Consider the following 19,882-nt stretch of genomic DNA (forward strand, 5'->3'; position numbering starts at 1 on the left):
CCATTCAAATACTTACCAGGAGCAATGGTCTCCAATGTATCAGAACTGACCTTCCGAGTACTTGTACAGTGACGGAGGGTGGAACCCGAAAATACCAAGTAAAACACTACATCATCTTCAACTTTGTCCTCTTCAGCAAGCAGCACTGTAACAACACAATCGCCCTAGGAAAGGAAACAATATAGCAAGTTTACATTAGTAAAGTTCCTCTTCGCAGCCTATCTTTATCAAACATCATATTTAAGGGAAAATCAAATATACCGTCTAAACCATGCCCCCATTCTAGTAAGCTGAAACAGGTATAAAGATTGAGCACTTATGTGCCAGGCAATTATCCAGGCATTCACAATACAGAATGAACCTGAAAATAAGATCGCTCTCTCTTCTCTAAATTTACATTTTAGTGGAGGTGATTAGACAAATAAGTTAACCAATAAGATGAAGGAAAACTTTACTTGATGAATGGGTTAAAAAGGGGAAGGGCGGGGGAGATAGAGAAGAAAATCCAAAAATAAGGCAGAGAGGATGGAGGGGGTATAATAAATGATCACATCCTTGTACTCAGAATGCTTCTTAACTCCTGTGTTCCAGTTGACAATAATTCTCTAAATTCCATATCCCATAAATCATTACCAAGTCCATACATTCTCCAGCAATAGGCTTGCCTGGAAAGGGGAGAATGCAAAGAAGACGAGCTTGGGCTCCAGCCTAAGTGCATAACAGGCTACAACATCCAAGTTTGTGTAAGTATACGCTATGATGTTTGTACAATGAACAAAATCACCTAATACCATAGTTCTCAGAACATATCCCCATAGTTTAAACAGCACATGACTGTATAGGAAAGCTCCTGGAACATGTTCAACTCTCCGTCTATAATATTTTTAACCTATTTCAATAGGAGGCTGCTTTTCTAATAATTTGTATTTCCTAACCATCTGACATTCCTGCTCTTCTTTATCCCTACATTAATCCCATAAAATCAGATAAAAAATCTTGGGCCAATAACTTTGTCTATGACTTTGCAACTATTAGAAGGTAAGACATCTTTGTCTTTCAGTTGCTTTTTTTTTTTTTTTTGGTAAGACGGAGTTTCCCTGTTGTTGCCCAGGCTGGAGTGGAGTGGCATGCTCTCGGCTCACTGCAACCTCCAACTCCTAGGTTCAAGCGATCCTCGTGTCTCAGCCTCGCAAGTAGCTGGGATTACAAGCACCCACCACCACACCCAGCTAAATTTTTTTGTATTTTTAGTAGAGACAAGGTTTTGCCATGTTGGCCAGGTTGGTCTCGAACCCTGACCCCAGACGATCTGCCCGCCTCAGTCTCCCAAAGTGCTGGGATTACAGGAGTGAGCCACCGTAGCCAGCTGTAAATACTCTTTAGTAGTTTTTATATATAGTTTTTTTTTTTTAATCAAGACCAGTGGCTAAATATATTCTATGAAATGCTGTCCTAATTATTAGCATTCTCGCAATTACAAACTATACAATTCCTGTTGTAACCATAACAAAAGATTACAAAGCATCAAGGTTTAAAGCACTGAGATGTAATACTATATAAATCTTAATAATGCACTACAGAAAAATCAATTTAGAGAAGGCCGGACCATTTTAGCATCATAATTAGAGGAGTAAATTCTCATTACGTACAGAAGATTTTTCCTTTCAATTTTAGCAACAATTAACACCAACAAGAGAACCATACCACCCTGTGGTCACAATTTACTAAGCCCAGCAGTATAACTGAGCAGAAGGTAGTTTTTCACTAAACACTAAAAAGCAACAACCATCAAGTCAAACCTAGGAACCAGGTCTATTAACAAAATATGCTCCAGCGGGTCCATGACTACTACTATGACTATCACAGTGGAGCATTCAACAGTATCCTAATCCAAGGAATATCACGGCTGGTAAAACAGAATTATCACTGACTTCAGTTACTACCCAGAATTAGACTTTTGTCTTGTTTATAAGACTCTCTCGGAAACATTTTTGAAAAGCTTAGCCTGGTAATATGTGTAATCTCCTTTGGCATGATGCAACCAGTTAAGAAGATGTTTGCAGCGTGTATGAGAAGAGTCTATTTCTCAAGGTACTGAAATATCCTCATAGCCTGAAAAAAGTACAAATGAAAAGTTCCATCCTTTGCAGCATAGTTTCACAAACTATGACCCACACGTCAATTCCAGCCTCTCACCATCCCGTTTTACATTTTGTGGGGGTGGGGGTGGGGGTGGGGGTAGGGTTAGGGACAAAAAAAGGCCTTTTAATCCTTTTAATGTGAAAATTACATAAAATTCAAATTCACTGTCAACAAATAAAGGTTTAATTGAACTCAGACCATTCATTTACCCACCATTCACGGCCAGTTTTGCACTACAATGGGCCATAGAAGGTAATGATTACATGAGAACTTAGCCCACAGCCTAAATTATTTACTATCTGGACTTTTACAGGGGGAAAAAAAAAAATTCACTTTGATTTCTAACCTGGTATTCTAAGAGTATATCTTCCTTTTCACGATCAAGAATTTCATCCTCACATGAGACCCAACATCTTGCTGGGAGACTCTCTGTGCCCCAAGATACTAGTGATGTCTGGGCCTTCCTTTGGGGACAGAGGAGGTGGCTAATTATAAGCAGATGAAATCCTTTTAGCAATGCTTTCAATATGAACCTCTTTTTACAAGTAAGTTTTAAACTGCTTTCATATATATATATATTTTTTATTATACTTTAAGTTTTAGGGTACATGTGCACAACGTGCAGGTTTGTTACATATGTATACTTGTGCCATGTTGGTGTGCTGCACCAATCAACTCGTCAGCACCCATCAACTCATCATTTACATCAGGTATAACTCCCAATGCCATCCCTCCCCTCTCCCTCCTCCCTATAATAGGCCCCGGTGTGTGATGTTCCCCTTCCAGAGTCCAAGTGATCTCATTGTTCAGTTCCCACCTATGAGTGAGAACATGTGGTGTTTGGTTTTCTGTTCTCGCGATAGTTTGCTGAGAATGATGGTTTCCAGCTGCATCCATGTCCCTATGAAGAACATGAACTCATCCTTTTTTATGGCTGCATAGTATTCCATGGTGTGTATGTGCCACATTTTCTTAATCTAGTCCGTCACTGATGAACATTTGGGTTGATTCCAAGTCTTTGCTATTGTGAATAGTGCGCAATAAACATACGTGTGCATGTGTCTTTATAGCAGCATGATTTATAATCCTTTGGGTATACACCCAGTAATGGGATGGCTGGGTCATATGGTATTTCTAGTTCTAGATTCTTGAGGAATCGCCATACTGTTTTCCACAATGGTTGAACCAGTTTACAATCCCACCAACAGTGTAAAAGTGTTCCTATTTCTCCACATCCTCTCCAGTACCTGTTGTTTCCTGACTTTTTAATGATTGCCATTCTAACTGGTGTGAGATGGTATCTCATTGTCGTTTCGATTTGCATTTCTCTGATGGCCAGTGATGACGAGCATTTTTTCATGTATCTATTGGCTGTGTGCATGTCTTCATTTGAGAAATGTCTGTTCATATCCTTTGCCCACTTTTTGATGGGGTTATTTGTTTTTTTCTTGTAAATTTGTTTGAGTTCTTTGTAGGTTCTGGATATTAGCCCTTTGTCAGATGAGTAGATTGCAAAAATTTTCTCCCATTCTGTAGGTTGCCTGTTCACTGATGGTAGATTCTTTTGCTGTGCAGAAGCTCTTTAGTTTAATTAGATCCCATTTGTCAATGTTGGCTTTTGTTGCCATTGCTTCTGGTGTTTTAGACATGAAGTCCTTGCCCATGCCTATGTCCTGAATGGTATTACCTATATTTAATAGTTAGGGTTTTGGTTGTTGTTTGAGACAGGGTCTCACTTAGTTGCTCAGGCTGGAGTGCCAAGCACAATCAAGGCTCACCGCAGCCTCCAGTTCCAGGACTCAAGTGATCCTCCCCCTGCTGCCTCCCAAGTAGCTGAGACCACAGGCATGCGCCACCGCTTTGGGCTGCTTTTTAAATTTTCTATAGAGATCAGGTATCCGTATGTTGCCCAGGATGGTCTCAAACTCCTGAACTCAAGTGATCCTCAAGGCCTGCCAAAAATGTTGAGATTATAGGCATGAGCCACTGCTCCTGGTCTGTAGTTTTTTTGTTTTTGTTTCTATTTTTAATATTAAGTCACACTACCTCATGACAAAAAAAATTCAATAGAAGAGAACACAAAAGCTCCATTCATTTCAAAGCCTCTTGAAATTTAGATTCCAAAGGCACCTGGAATCAAAAATACCTGTTTTCCTTGAAGGAGTATTCTCTGCACACTGATAAAGTCACTGAGAGCAAATAACAAACTGCATTTCAGCCACTAACTCCCATTTTACTCCAGCAGAACCAGGTACCTACTATTACTTGAGATGGCTTTGAAAGATTAAATGAGTAGAATGGTGATGAAAAAATAACAAGGAAAAACAGATCTAGGTAACAATTTTTGTTGCGATGCTTTAATCCTACCATCTTTAAAGAATATCCTAGTATTAATAAATTACTCTGCTGTCCCTGGGAAAGACCAGTCTATAGAATAAATAGATACATCAGTCTGGCTACACAGTGAACAAGTCTGCCATGTTTCTAAATAAAATAAAATATTAACAAGGGTAATTTTCAAGACATTCTCAATTATCATTTTAGTTTGACCCAACCTCAGGAAGAGTACACACCTACGTCACCACTCTCTTCCAATAATCTGAACTTAAGAAACAGTGTGATCCCCTTACACAGATATTTTCCATGTTTCATCATTAGTGAGAAATGTCTCCCTGAAACTGACAATTTTTTCAGGGTCCTGATTAGTTTTGCTAACAGATGACATAAAAACTAATGGAAAAGACATCTATACTAGCCCTTATTCTGTAAATATAGGTTAGCCCCCCCCACCCCTATATAAATAAACTGTGATATAAAATACCACTATCAACCACTTATTTGCAAATAAAAACAGGTTTTTATAAAAGAGTTACTTTACAATGTGATTTTAAATGGTAGCCATGGTCTCACTTTTCCCCATCCTGAAGTAATTCTTAGAGTAGCTACATACTATAATAATGGCACTGCAACTTCCTTTATATATTAAGTTTAAAAAAATTTTTTTCACTTAGATTGCTACCCTGGAATTCTAAGAATATATTTTCCTTTTCTAGACAAAAGATTTCCTCTCCTCATGAGACCCAACATCTTGCTGGGAGATGCTCCATGTCCCAAGATACTAGTGGTCTGAGGCTTTCCTTTAACTGGGAAAAGTAACTTGATTAAAAAAAAAAAAAAGAAGTGAGATGGGAAAGGGAAAGGTATTTGGGGGATGGGAAGAGGCAAATTACAATGCAGGGATGAATGGACAAAAAAGGGCTTTGGACAGAGAAGGTGGTAGATACGGATTAGGAGAATGAGATAGAAAGACCTGTAGGAGGAAGGGTGAAAGACAGGATGACATCAAAGTCATCTTAGATAGTAAGAAAGTGTCAGCCATAGATTTTCAAAGGTGGGCCCAGTCAGCAGCAAAGTCAGTGGCATACTGGAGTTGGCTTATGTAGACTCATGAGTGCTCATTATTAAATTTTCAGGAATTCTGCAAGGAATTCTGTTAAACATAGCCATTATTAAAAATTACATTATATTGGCTTATAATTAAGTAAATTGCATTAAAAACAAATGTCATAAATATTCAAAACTTATCACTTTTTAATTATTTACCACAACATACTATACTTTATGCTCTGGAGGTTTCTATCTATTGTATCCAGACAGCAGAAATTCCACATAATGGTGTGCTGCTGCATGTCTTCACAACTCATATCTCTTGTCAAATCTGTATTCGTAATATGCCCTGGATAGCCTGAAATCAACCATTATGGGAGTATTTACACCACTGAAATTGGCAAATGCTATAAATCAGGGCTTTCTGTTTTTCTTTTTAACCAGCACACCACTGAGAACAGGTCAGCAGAAGGGAAGGAGAGGGCAAAGGGGGAGAATTTCCACAGGGAGGACCAAGGAAGGCCACGGCAGGCCCATTTAAGAGACATCATCACGTACAGAAAGAATGGAGGTCTTGCTATAAGACAAAACGTTAGTCAAGTACAAACCATCACAGATTATAGGTAACAGTGTTGTCATAGTTCTACTCACAGCGGTTCAGTATTATCACCGCCTTGAGTTAACTTGTTAGTTTATAACTTGTTAGTGTATCACCGTGATTAAGAATATGATCATTGACACCAACCTGCCTGTGTCTTTATCACAGTATGGTATATCGCTTTATATCTGTTTAACTTGGGGTATGTTGTTTAACTTCCTTATGCCGTAAGGGAGGACAAGAATTATCAACCTTATCTCATAAGGTCGTTTTGAAGAATTAGGTGATTGATAAAAGGAAAGCACCCATATCAAGTGTCTGGCACATAATATTCAATAAATGACTACTATTATAATGTACCAGGATATGCACCCCATTAGAGCACGTTTTATTCACTGAGAAACCTGCTTTGTCTAGACTAGTAAGTTGCACTTGAAAAGACAGAAAGGGAGACACCAAAACTTTAATGGCAGTTATTCCTAGACGGAATTTTAATACACCATGTGCTTTTCTGAGTTCTCCGATTTTTAACATCTTTGTTGTTAAAAACTGGAAAACAGAAAAGATGTTTAAAATGTTAAGGAAGTTGCTAAAAACGCAACAAAGATGTTGGAGAAATGCTCACTTACCGCTTATAAATAACAAAGGGGAAAGCAGAACTTTGGCAGGTAACACCTGTATCAAGTGATTAAAAAAAAAAAAAAAGTAAAAATAACCATAGAGAAATACGCTAACATCACATTTCACATAGCACGCACTAAGGACACAGCATCACTTATTACGTTCCTAACAAAAATGCATAACTTCAATCTAGTCATAAGAAAACATCAGACAAACTTAAATTGAAGGGGCATCTATGTAAAAAATGGCCTGTAACTCTTCAGAAAATGTCACTAACAAAAGACAAAGATTGAGGTCCTGTTCCAGATGAAAGAAGACTAAAAAGATTTGCCAACTAAACACAATACATGATTTTGGAGTGAATCCTGAATAAAAACATGCTGCTATTAAGGATATTATTGGGACAATGGCAAAATCTGAATGAGGTTTACAGATTAACATGGGACCAATGTTAAAATTCCTGGTTTTGGTATCATGCTGTGGTTATGGAAGAACACCTTTGTTCTTAGAAACTACACAACAAAGCATTTGGGGTAAAAGGATGTAATACCTACAATTTACTCTCCAATGGTTCAGGAAAGAAATGATAACAGACAGAATGATTAAGTAAATACGGCAAAATGTTAACAGTTGGAAAATAGGGGCTTAAGGTTTATAAGATGTAATATCTGTTCTATTCTTACAGCTTTTCTATAAACTTGAAATTATTTCAGAATAAAGTTTCCAAGAAATATCTACTCAAATAATTTATAATCAAATATTGGAAGTTAAAAGGTATAAAATGTAGATTTCTGAGTTTATTTTTTATATCTTGCAGTCACATATTTTATGTAAAGACATTCTTGTAGGCTCCAAGAATTGTGAAATTATAACAAAAACTACCTTTCAATCCAGAATCATAAAAGTTTCACAGGTCTTCCCAAATTTATTTCCCAGTCTGACAAAATGACAGGATTTATATCCACTGCAAATTTGGGAAAAGTGAAACAAAGGAGTTAAATAAACTAAGTAAAAACTGAGTGTTATTACAGGGTATTACTTTTCCATTAGGTAGCAATTATTACAGTACCAAAAAAAAAAAAAAAAGCAAAAAATCCTCAAAATCTCATTAACCAACACTGCTTGTATTCACATAACTATCTTCATTCTCTCCTTTAAACACAATTGATAGGCAATTGATAAAACTTTGCCCAGTTACTTTGCTAAAACAAACAAACACCGACAGGTAGCTACAACTTTTCCATAGGCTAAAAGGCAAAGTCATGGCATTTTAACTTGGCAACTCATGGTAGCCAGTGTTCAATTTCATTAAAGGCTCACACAACAGAGGAACACTCAGCAGCAATGAACATTATCTAGTGCACAGATATTGGTCGCTAATACCGTTCTCCACTAAAAAGAACTGAGTCCCTTCAGAGACTTGGCTGATTCCAGGCCCGGGTCAGACTGTAACATCTTGTTTTGACAGAAAACAATGAAGTGCTCAAAAAAAAAAACAATTGGGCCATGTCTTAAGGACACAGAAGCCAGACTCCAGTGGCTTCCTCTGTACAAACCTGGGACAATTTAAAGACTAAACAATCAAGAACAGCAATAAATTATAAACAATTTTTTAACAAATAGGAAGTCACGAGTCCATATTAATAACAATAGATAAATTATATAGCAGAGAAGGGAGTTTCTATGAGTATCGAAGAATGACAGGGTTCGACTGCTAAAAGAGGGGAGATTGCTGGAATAGTAAAATTATCACTGCACAAACATGGTAAAGATTCACTCTGGCAAAAAGTTATCAATGAATGCTCAATCCAGAGGGAGATTCTGACGAGGAACAGCATACATATTACACAGTCTTTTAAGTGTCTCCCCATAGATTGCTTATTAGTTAAAAGAGAGAAAAAAGAAGTAGTATTCATTCAGTGAAATCCGCCAATACACTGAACAGGTAAATCAAAATAAAGATCTCAATAAAGACAGATGACAGATGTGTCTCCAGAGTCACACACTGAGAAAGACACAAGGTTACCTATGCAGTGCTCTGACCAAGCGTGCAAGCCCTCAACCTAATCACAAGGAAACGTCGGACAATGAGAAAGTCTATTAAGAGAGAGGAGAGGCACTGTATTCTTCAAAACTGGAAAAGATAAAAGATAAAGAAAGGTGTGGACGTGTTCCAGATTAAAGAAGGCTAAGAGACATGACAAAGAGCAGTATCTATCCTGCTGTGATTACAAAGGAGAATATCCCTATTTTAGGAAATACATACTGAAGCATTTTAGAAATAAACAGCCAGGATACACGTAACTTACTGACAGATAATTAAGGAAAAAAATTGTCGGCCTACAGGTAAATAGCTAGAGTGAAAATGATACAGCAAATGGCGTAAGATGTTAACAACAGGTGTTGTCCTGAGTAAAGAATATATGAGTATCCTTTGTACTACTTTTGGAAAACTTTTTATAAAATTATTTTTTAATATTTTTAATATTTTGGAATTATTTCCACATTAAAAGTTTTAAAAACATAAAAATAAAAACTTGTAAAACCTCCAAGGCTTCCCACAAAAAACTGTAAAAAGATTTTGAAATAAATTAAGGGCTGGGGTTGTGGGAAGCCCTATCAATACAGATGTGGAGAAAGCTCTGTCATTAACAGCAAATGTAGAAGTTCCTTCAGCCTCACACTGAGAGCATGGAGCTTGTCCATGGCTGACCGAGGTGCTTTGCAAATACTGCAAGGTATCTTTATCTCCACTTAAGAGATGAGAAAGCTGTTGCCGAGAGTATTTTTTAAACCTTGCCTTTTAAAAAGCTAGAAGGGTCAAGCGGGGATTCAAATCCAAGCAGGATTCCTAAGTCTGTACTTCCTCTATATCCCGACCTTGAAGTTAAGAGGAGGAGACAGAGTTAGGTGTGGGAAAAAAGAGATATGTGTGAAGAGGTCATTGTTGATAGAAGGAACATGTTACATAGCAAGCAAGTCGCAGGCATCGAAGGACTACAGGGTATAGGGGAAAGAGGGTGCTGAGAACAAGAAAGATGGAAGAGTCTGGAGGTGGGGAAGGGAGGAGAAGCAGGAGGTCTGCTTATGCCCAGGGTAAATCCAAACCCAGACACAATGGCTGCTTGGGCCCAAACATGTGCGACAAAGTCAGAGAGATGTATAATTGTGTGCACTGCACTGTCCATGTTTCTCTTTACCACCTGAGGCTTATGGAAAGCAAGAACTGTCTTTTGAAACTTCACACAAGGCCTATGTAGCAGTAGGAAGTTGTTCCATAACTGAGTGAATAAAGATGGCAGAGATCAGCTTATGCCGAATATTAATGGCAAGCCAAAAGATTCATACTTGAACCTGTGTAGGCGAAGGGAAAAAAAAGACACAGTCTTATGTGGTATATATTGAAAGAAAAATGGGGAGTCGGGGGTGTTAAAGGCAGCAAATATTCCAGAAAGATTTCTCTCACAGTCATATCCTAAGAAGGAAAAATAATAGAGACAAAGAAACCATTTGGGGAAAATAATACAAAAACACAATGTGAGAAAGTAAACAGTGCTTAACTGCCACGGTAGCAAGACAATCTAAAAAAATGATAAATGTGAGGGAAAAAGTTGTTAAAAGTAATTTGGGCCAGGCACGGTGGCTCATGCCTGTACTCCCAGCACCTGGGGAGGCAAAGGTGGGAGGATCTCTTGAGCCAGGAGATGCAGACTGAGGGAGATATGATCACACCACTGCACTCCAGCCTGGGACAGGGCAAGACCCTGTCTCTCAAATTAATAATAATAATAATTTGATGAAATATGACAACCGATTGGATGGGACTAGAAGATAGTAAGCATGAAGCAGAATTAAGAGGAAAAAGGGGTATCTCTAAGGAAAACTAGTGGCTTGTGGGAATAATCTGTGATAAGATGATGAGGCTTTGAATCTTAAGTTTCATGTATCAGCAGGGTAGACAAGATAGATATTTGTACTTACTCTATATCCAACAGGTAAGTAACAGGGCAAGCTGTCAAAAAAAGGCTAGCCTGGCCACTCAGATCTGAGAGTCAACCTGCACTAAGTTAAGAACTAAAACCTTGACTGTAGATGAGTTTGTGGTAATAGAGAGCCAATGACTAGACCCTGGTGTTCCAGTAAGGGAGGGCAGTAAGAAGAAATGGATCCAGAGAAACAGGCCAAACAAGGAAGGGCCAGTTGGAGAAGAGCAGAAATCAGAGAACAAAGGATCAACAAAGCCAAAAGAGGCAAGAATATAAAAGACTTGCAGCATGTAAAGGAGTGACTTTTTAAAAAGAACTCCTCAGAACAATGGAAGACAGGTGTCTGAAGAAAATCAACAAACTCAGAAATTTTTTTTTTCTCTAGCCTTCCATGGGTTTTTTCGTAACATATCTTTCATCTATCTATTCCAGTGCCCTGAACTCAGAAATGGCCCTATGGACCCAAGAGGAACCCAAACTCAAGTGCCACCTAAAAAGATGGGATTTGCCATATCTATTAATGGCAGCCACAAGTGAGCACTCTGCAGTCAAAACTTAAAATACTTGTTTCCCATTTCAAATCTTTCAGAAAGCTCATTTCATTTGCTAAACTAAAATAATGATCACTTCCCAGATTCACAATACACTCAATTTCACACCATTTAAAATATTTCAGAGTTCTCTTTATTTTAACCATCTATTGTTAATAATACCCTTGGTAACTACAAAAGTCTTTCAGGATGATACAATCTTGACAAGATATAATTGTTCATCTGTGATAATTAGGTGGAAAGCTAGCCTGCATTAATTAAAGGATTTTCAAATGACTTACTGCTAGCAAATACAGAATTGCCATCCATTGCTGGGATCATTTTTTAAAATACAAACATTATATGAAACAATATTGATAGGTAAATGAGACTTAAAATATCTGAAAATATTTTGTTCCTTTAAACATTTCCTTTAATATATTTTACTTTATTACTTCAATAATTGTATACTAGCAATAAAATGTATTACTAATATAATTATACATTTATTACTAATATAATAAATGCTATATTAGTACATATACTGACTTCTCTAGGTACAAGGAGATGAACGCCCAAACTCTACCCTGAAGAATATGACCAAAAAGACTTCTGCGGAGAAATGTCTAAGCCCAGTGCTGCTCAAAGCTCAAGACAGATCACCTCAAGCAGGCACATACTCTCTGAAAGCTTACACCATTACAGTGAAGCCGGGCCACAGACTGCATCTCGTTCATCTTTGTACACCCAATATCTCTTCAAAAGGCCTGATACAGCAAGTGCTAAATCAGGATGTACTGAGTTGAACAAAATGTATTTCATCTTTTTAAAAAAAAAAAAAAACATAAAATGCTCCAAATAAAAATACTAAGTTTGTCTTGCTTATCCCATCCTTCCTTCCTTCATTTCAACAATGGGGTGGAGACTTAGGTGAGGAACTATGGCACACTAAGGCTACGGAGACAAGCCGGTTCTTGCCCTGTTGGGGCTCACAGACTCTTCAAGGAGACAGACACATAAGGCAACAATTGCAGCTGTATAAAAAGCATAGTAGGAGAAGCAAGGACCAGGGACTGCAGGGATTAGAGGAGGCCCTTGACTGCCTGAGCAAAACGCAGGGCAGGGAGGCCTCCCACAGTCTTGTCAAACACTGTGTCACCTGGAAGGAGCCTGAGGAATACCGATTCTCTCTCACCTGATTTCAAATTCTGTTTGAAAGAAATGATATTTGCAACCAGTGGACAGGGGTGACATGTGAGGGGAGGTGACAGAGGCTACAAACTAAATCCAAAACCATTCAGCTGTCAGACCTGAGAGTTTCTAAATACTGGATATAATGGCGCTTATAAAATTAGCAAACCCCAAAGAAACACAAACCTTGTATTTCTAACTTTGTGAATACCCCGAAGTGCTATTCCTTGGCATTCCTTATGTCAGAATTCATTCAAAAGGAGAATATCACAAAGTTTAATTATAAGATAAATGAGTTATATTTGTGCAGCCTAATTTAGTGGAGTGCTCTAGAAAATGACAGACAAATTCATAAGGCACGGTTACAACAAAGTAGGACCCCAAGGCTCCTTAAGATGAGAACATAAATATATGATGTTATTGCCATCAAGCTAGAAAACAGAAATCCTACCAGAAGAAAAAAATCTAAAAACCTTAATCACGAACAGAGCTATCCCGTTCTGTTGGTCCTTTAGTATTACCTCAAAGTAGCATGAATGGTTCTCAGAGTAGCTTCGTTTCTCTGGGAAATTAATACCATTATAAAGTAAGCATATGCACAAAACTCTTTAATATTATTTAGCACTCACTATTTCTTAAATGCAACATGCTACTCGATAACAAGGTATCAACCACCACACATGGTAGTGAAGTATAAAAATGGAGGCTGGGAAACAGAATCAGGATCACTTAATAGCTACAGACCCCTGATAAGAACCACTTGAAGCTCATTTATTTTGTCAGCAAAATGAATTCATTCATTACAAAACTTACTGTAATATGTGTCAGACACTATTAAGAACTAGGCCTCAAACATGAAAGACAAGGCCCCTTGCCCTCATGGAGCTTGCATTTTAGCAGGTAAGACAAATTATAGAAAGTAACATTAGAGAGAAAGTTCTATTAGAAAGGGTAAGACAGCATAAAGGGATTAAAGTTTGTCTGAAATACGGATGACAGGATACTTTTCCCAACAGGGTGGTCGGGGAAAGCTCCTCCAAGGAAGCCAAATTTGAGCTGAAACCTGAATGAAGCAAATTAAGGGAAGACAAAGAAAGCAGTCAAGGCAAAGGGAATATATTGAGTTCAAGGCAAGTAAAAACTCAGCGTGTTCAAAAAATAGCAAAGTCAGTCTGGAGGAGCAAATGAATAAACACTGGGTGGAAGGTGAGGTTGGAATATGGATTTTTTCTTTTTCTTTTTTAGTGTGATGCTAAACCACTGGAGGGTTTTGAAAAGAAGAGTGACATGATTCATGATTCATGTTTCAAAGGTTCCTCTGTGGAGAACAGGACAGAGCAAGGAAACTACAGAAACAGAAAGAACTTAGGAAGCATCAAGAGTGGTCCAGATGAAATATGACAGAGGACTCAACTAAAGAGCCAGCAGTACCACCACCTCTGTCAGAGGGCTGGAATTCCCCACTTCAACCCCTTGCCTTTAAAAAAATCTACACAAGTCCAGGCACGTAATCCCAGCACTTTGGGAGGCCGAGGCAGGTGGACTGCTTGAACTGACGAGTTCAAGACCAGCCTGGGCAACATGGCAAAACCCCATCTCGACAAAAAATACAAAAATTAGTCAGACACGGTGGTGCATGCCTATATCCCAGCTACCCAGGAAGCTGAGGTAGAAGGACTGCTGGAGCCCAGAAAGCCAAGGCTGCAATAAGCCAAGACTGTGCCACTGCTCTCCAGCCTGGGTGACAGAGTGAGACCCTATCTTAAAAAAAAATTACACAAAGTGCCTGAGGAAAACAGAGGCTCCATCAATATTACTCATAGCTCATTCCTGCTTGAAATGCTTTGAGAACATCTTGCTGAAACCCATCTGTAAAGACAGGACATCAAATGGACAAAGCAAAATGCCACAGAGAAAAGGAGGAGGGACCTACACCCTCAAGGACAGTTTAGGAATATATCCTTGCCAGGATCCATGGCCCCCATTCCTGCCATGCACTCATGGCCAAGTCTCAGAAGAAGAACACTGAAAACTTTTCCAACAGCAGGTGCCCACCTGTTGCCCAGGGAGCACCACCAGTCTGACGTGTGGGGGTGGAGGGGGGTGATTAGGTGCTGCTGCCATCATACCCTACTCCCACTTGCCGCCACTTTGGGGATGTCAGTTCTAAAGGAAGCAAGTTGATCAGTCCCCAGAAGCTCGCATTCTTGGCCACACGACCACTACCTGTCATCAGGTGTTGGTGACATCCAAATTGGTTGACTAAAAGAATGGCATGCCCTCCGTCTTGGGGCAAAGAGAAGCTTAGAAGTTCGGTTTGACTTGTTCTGTCTTTGCTGTGGTTTCTAGACACAAGGAAAAGGCAATCAGCTTCGTGCCATACAACACAAAATGTTTCCTTTTCAATCCCCATTTCATCTAACATCAAGATTGGCAAACTTTATCTGTAAAGACTCAGATGGTAAGTATTTTCAGCTTTGTGGGAAATATGGTTATTACTGCAACTACTCCGTTTTTTCTTTTTTTTCTTTTCTTTTCTTTTTTTTTTTTTTTTTTTTGGAGCACAAAAGGAGCCATAGACAATACATAAAGAAATGGGAGTGACTATGTTTCAACAAAACTTTATTTACAAAAACAGGCAGTAGGCCAGATTTGGCTCACAGGCTGTAGCTTGCCAACCACTAGTCTAACATAACCTTTTAATACAGTTTTCCAGAGGTTCACACACCCAAGACATCAAAAAAAACCAGATTAAGAACCCGATTTAGTAGAAGAAACTCATGCCAACATACAATTACAGTGATATAACAGGTGCTATAAATAGAAACATTTCAAAAGTGTTATGGCCTAACAGAAGAGAAAGAAAGAGAAGGAAGAAAATTTGCCAGAGACTACAAAGGCTACCCAGAGAAAGTAAAATTTATGAATTTCAAAAACCACGTAGGAGCTGACTAGGAAGACAAGAGATAAAGTCACTCCAAGAAGGGGAGAGGATGTACGAAGGCACAGAACTGAACAAACACGGCGTATTCAAGGACTAACGGGCCATGGCTTCAGCATAGGGAACATGGGCATAAAAGAGTGCCAAGGATAAGCCTTTATACTCTAGACCAATGGGGCCCATGAAAGGATTAATAACACCTCTGTCCCATGTGCTTTCTGTACGTGGTTGGTGACGGTCAGGGAAGACCATCATAAACAACTGTTTTATATAACACTAATGATCATTAGTCTTCATATGTCCCCTGAGCAGTGAGGTCATCCCTGACCATCCTAAATGAAGTATGAGCTCTCCTACCCCAACTCTCCTTATTTATCTTGTCCTGCTTTATTTTTTCCATAGCATCATTTACTATCTGACACATATTTATTCATGTATGTCTATTTAATACAATACAGTATATAGTATACCTGTATGTATATATACAATTCTAAGAGTATATATTTATGTATTTATCTGAGTTCCCCTTTCCTCCCAACTGTTACGTAAGCTTCCTGAGAGGTGGGAACCTATTTCTTTTATTTAATGCTACATCACTGCCTAAAGGTGTGTCCTGTTGTTTCAGGTGCTCAATAAATGTTGGCCAAATGAATGCAAGAATTCCTCTCTGGACTCTCTTTCTGTAAACAATCTTTCTTTTTTTGTTGTTTTTGAGATGGAATCCCACTCTGTTGCCCAGGTTGGAGTGCAATGGCACAATCTCAGCTCACTGCAACCTCTACCTCATGAGTTCAAGTGATTCTCCTGCCTCAGTCTTCCCAGTGGCTGGGATTATAGGTGCCTGGCTAATTTTTTTGTATTAGTAGAGACGGAGTTTCACCACGTTGGCCAGGCTGGTCTTGAACTCCTGACCTCAAGTGATCCGCCCACCTCCTCGGTCTCCCAAAGTGATGGGATTATAGGTGTGAGCCACCACGCCCGGCCTGACAATCTTTCTACAATTCATCTTAAATACTTAAGATGACTGGATGAGAAATTAATTAAAAGGTCTAGAGTCTAATGGTCTGAGTAAATTTTCAGCTCAGTTGTCCTTAAGAAGTCACTTAAACTGTAACTAAAACTCAAGAAGACTAATGACAAGAAGAGCACCTAACAGCTACACCCCTATTTATTTAACCCAGGGGCTTTTCCTATATCTGTCTCAGCTGGAAAATACTAAGATAGTATCCACTTCCCTCAAAAGAAAATGCATTCTTGAAACTAGCCGACAAAGCCATTTTTATAAACCTTTCCTTAAAAGATACCTCAAAGTAATCTCAAGCAACATGAATAGAAATCCACCAAGAAATTTATCGACTTTTACATAAAGTCATTCCAGATATAGACTTAGGTTGACTTCACTGTTAGAAAATATTAAAGGATTTTATTTGGCATTTAAGGTTACTTTTTATTTAAACTAGGCTAATCTTTTGCAGATAAAGATACTGGCCAATGAAATCCTTATAACCTGTCTTCTTCTTTTTTAATCAGATTATGTGTATATTCCTGCCAAAAGCATACCCCTTTCTCAATGCCAATACAAAATTATTATTTTAAATACTACTAGCAGTCACAGCCCAAATTCATACTGTCTTCCAGCTTCATAATTTTGCAACACTAAGATACAGGATAATTCTTAAAGATGTCCAGGCACCACCTATTTGGTCCATTAAAACAAAGCCAGCAGATGGCGCTCAACAAATCTACTCGAGTTCTATGTCTATGGAGTAGTTTTAGAGATTGTTCTAACAGGGGGATTTCAGACAGAAAAGAAATTAAACTACTCAAGTTTGGATATCCTTTAATGTATGGTTCCTTTAATGAGAAATATTTCTTAAAAGGAAGAGAGTGTTGAAAAATTTTAAGAGTATAAGTTTTTCTTGTTTCAACGTACAATCCTCCCTCTCAAGTCTACTTTTGTCAAGCAAAGCTAAATTGTTCAGACGGTGCTGGCTTTCCCACTGGCTTTGAAACACAAGTGCGCGCACACACAGAGAGCAAGAGCAAAAGAGAGAAAGAGAGAGATGCAGGGAGAGGGGGAAAGGGAGGGAGAAAGAGAGAGAGCGATTCAGAGCGAGAGAGAGCGAGAGCGAGACAGCAAGAGAGAGAGCGAGAGACAGCGAGAGAGTCTCCACCTCTGAAAAGTGTTTCACAACTCTCTGGAACTGGTAGAATTATTAATTAGGTCAATACTTAAAGAGACATTCTCTCTTTTGCTAACAAGACCAGATATTTGGCTAAAACGCAGACACATAAGGATTTTTATTTTTATTTATTTTTGAGACAGGGTGTTGTGCCCTGTCACCCAGGCTGGAGTACAGTGATACGACCATGGCTCACTGCAGCTTCAAACTTCCAGGCTCAAGCAATCCTCCCATCTCAGCCTCCCAAATAGCTGGGACTACAAATTTACGCCACCATGCCCGGCTAATTTTTTTTTTTTTTTTTTTTTTTTTGTAGAGACGGGGGTCTCACCATATTACCTAGGCTGGTCCTGAACTCCTGGGCTCAAGCTCTCCTCCCACTTCAGCCTCCCAAAGTGCTGCGATTACAAGCACAAGCCACTGCACCCAGCCTTTATTAATTCTCCATAAAAATGTAATGCAAGAGTTGGAAGTGATTAGATAAAATCAATCTCTCTGGCTCCCCATTCCTCATTCCTTCCCCTCTCCTCTCTCAGAGAGCAGATGGTTGAAGATTATACTCAGCTACTTGGTTGCTGATTGAAAAGGTGACATTCTGTCATTAAAATCTAAAGATTTGACTTCTGTTCTCATCTATATCTTACAGTTATTCACCTAGCTTTCTTGGTTATTTATTACCCTCAGTTCTCTTGTTTTTTCTCCAAAGTCATCAATTAAGTTGGGACTCCAGGCATCTAAGCTGGCCTCCACACACTAGGAAGCACAGTCTCCAAAATACAATCTGATCAAGCCACTCTCCTGATAAAGCCCTATGCCTGAGCATGTCCCTTCAACACATAGCACACAAAGCCCCCGACAACCTAGCCCTCGCTGACCCCTCCAGCATCATCTCCCTCACAGAGCCTCTCCTCAAACACTTTGCTACAAGCATACCAAGCCACTGAGAATTCATGAACACACGTTCAAGGTTCACTCTTCCTACCTGTCTCACTACTTGGCCATGCTGCTCCCTTTATCTGTCACACTCCCTTTATCTGTCACACTGATGATTAGAGTGAGAGAGTAAAGCATGAAAGACAATGCCTTTCTTTTCTAAGTAGAAACCTGGGCCCCTTCCTCAGAGGAAGGGCCTCCTTACCTGATCTAATACATACTATGCCTCACCTACTACAGGCAGATCAAGGTCCCCTCTGATTCCATGAGTCCATCAGGTTTGCACAATGGGTATCTCTGCACCAGCAATGCCTAAGTCAGGGAGCCTAGCAGGTCAAGTTGAATCACCTCTGGTCACATATCATTCCTAACCCAGGGTACAACATGCTGAGACCACAGAAAAGAGACATTCAAAGTTGGTCAGTGGGACACTGTCAACTACAAGATTAAGAAGGGAAGGTACCAATACTGAATGGACAGCACTGCTTTGGGGGCTGTAGCACCAGAGGAAGACCACAGGCTTTGAAATCACATGACTCAGAATATCAGCTTCCCTTGTTAGCAGCTGTGTGTTTAAAACAGCTGATTCTTTTAGGAGCTACCTCAAATTCCCTGTAAGAACTCCTACATTGTAAACTCTAGGAGGATGGAAATCATTATAATCCCATATCCGAAATGCATGAAATAATGGCTCTTGCATCAAATGCTTACTATTTGCCAGGACTGTTTTAAATGTCTTACACAAATTAAGGTTGCCATTTAATCCCCTTACCACGATATAAAGTAAGTACTAAAGTACTTTAACAAGGTATGCCAAGTACGTAGCATACACTAGGCACAAAGAAAATGTTCCCATCCATTCCCAAGTAAATAGAAACATCCCACATTTCCGAATTTCCATGTCTCTACCTCTCTTTTAATCTCTTCTAGTAAAACATACTATTTCTCAAACAGAGCCAAATAAAGTATGGTAATAAAATTGATTACTTTTTGATTTTACTTAATAATAGGTGAAGAATTTTTAACTAAATGGCAAATAAGTCTTACAAAAGAAACTGTCTAAAAGGTGTCATACAGAAATTTAGGAGAAGAAATTCCATCCAATTAACAGTAAACCAGCTTTTTCATAAAACTGGTTAAGCTTTCTAATTTCTAACAAATAGTTACATGAGTATCAAACAACCCACAGTACTTAACCATAAAAGTAATCAGAAGAAAATTGTATCATTTCAGATATTATCACTTTTCTTATCTAGTATTACCAGTAAAACCATTTCACAAAAATACATCTTTTAAGTTTTCCTTTTTAAGTGTCGACATTTTTTAAAGAAATAAGTCAACTTTATGAAAATCTTTCTAAGGGATATTAC

General features: G+C 38.8%; 1 protein-coding gene across 12 annotated transcripts in view; it reads right to left on the minus strand.

Moving 5' to 3' along the window:
* LOC105488365 (A-kinase anchoring protein 13) overlaps positions 1–19,882 on the minus strand; it is a 356,595-nt gene that overhangs the window by 221,342 nt on the left and 115,371 nt on the right. For all 12 annotated transcript variants that reach the window (XM_011752355.3, XM_071100751.1, XM_011752360.3 and 9 more), the window contains exon 3: positions 17–164. In XM_011752355.3, coding sequence (XP_011750657.2) covers positions 17–164 — 148 coding nt within the window. The remainder of the gene's footprint in view (positions 1–16; positions 165–19,882) is intronic.

The sequence above is a fragment of the Macaca nemestrina genome, chromosome 7, assembly GCF_043159975.1.
Source record: "Macaca nemestrina isolate mMacNem1 chromosome 7, mMacNem.hap1, whole genome shotgun sequence".
NCBI classification, from domain to species: Eukaryota; Metazoa; Chordata; class Mammalia; order Primates; family Cercopithecidae; genus Macaca; species Macaca nemestrina.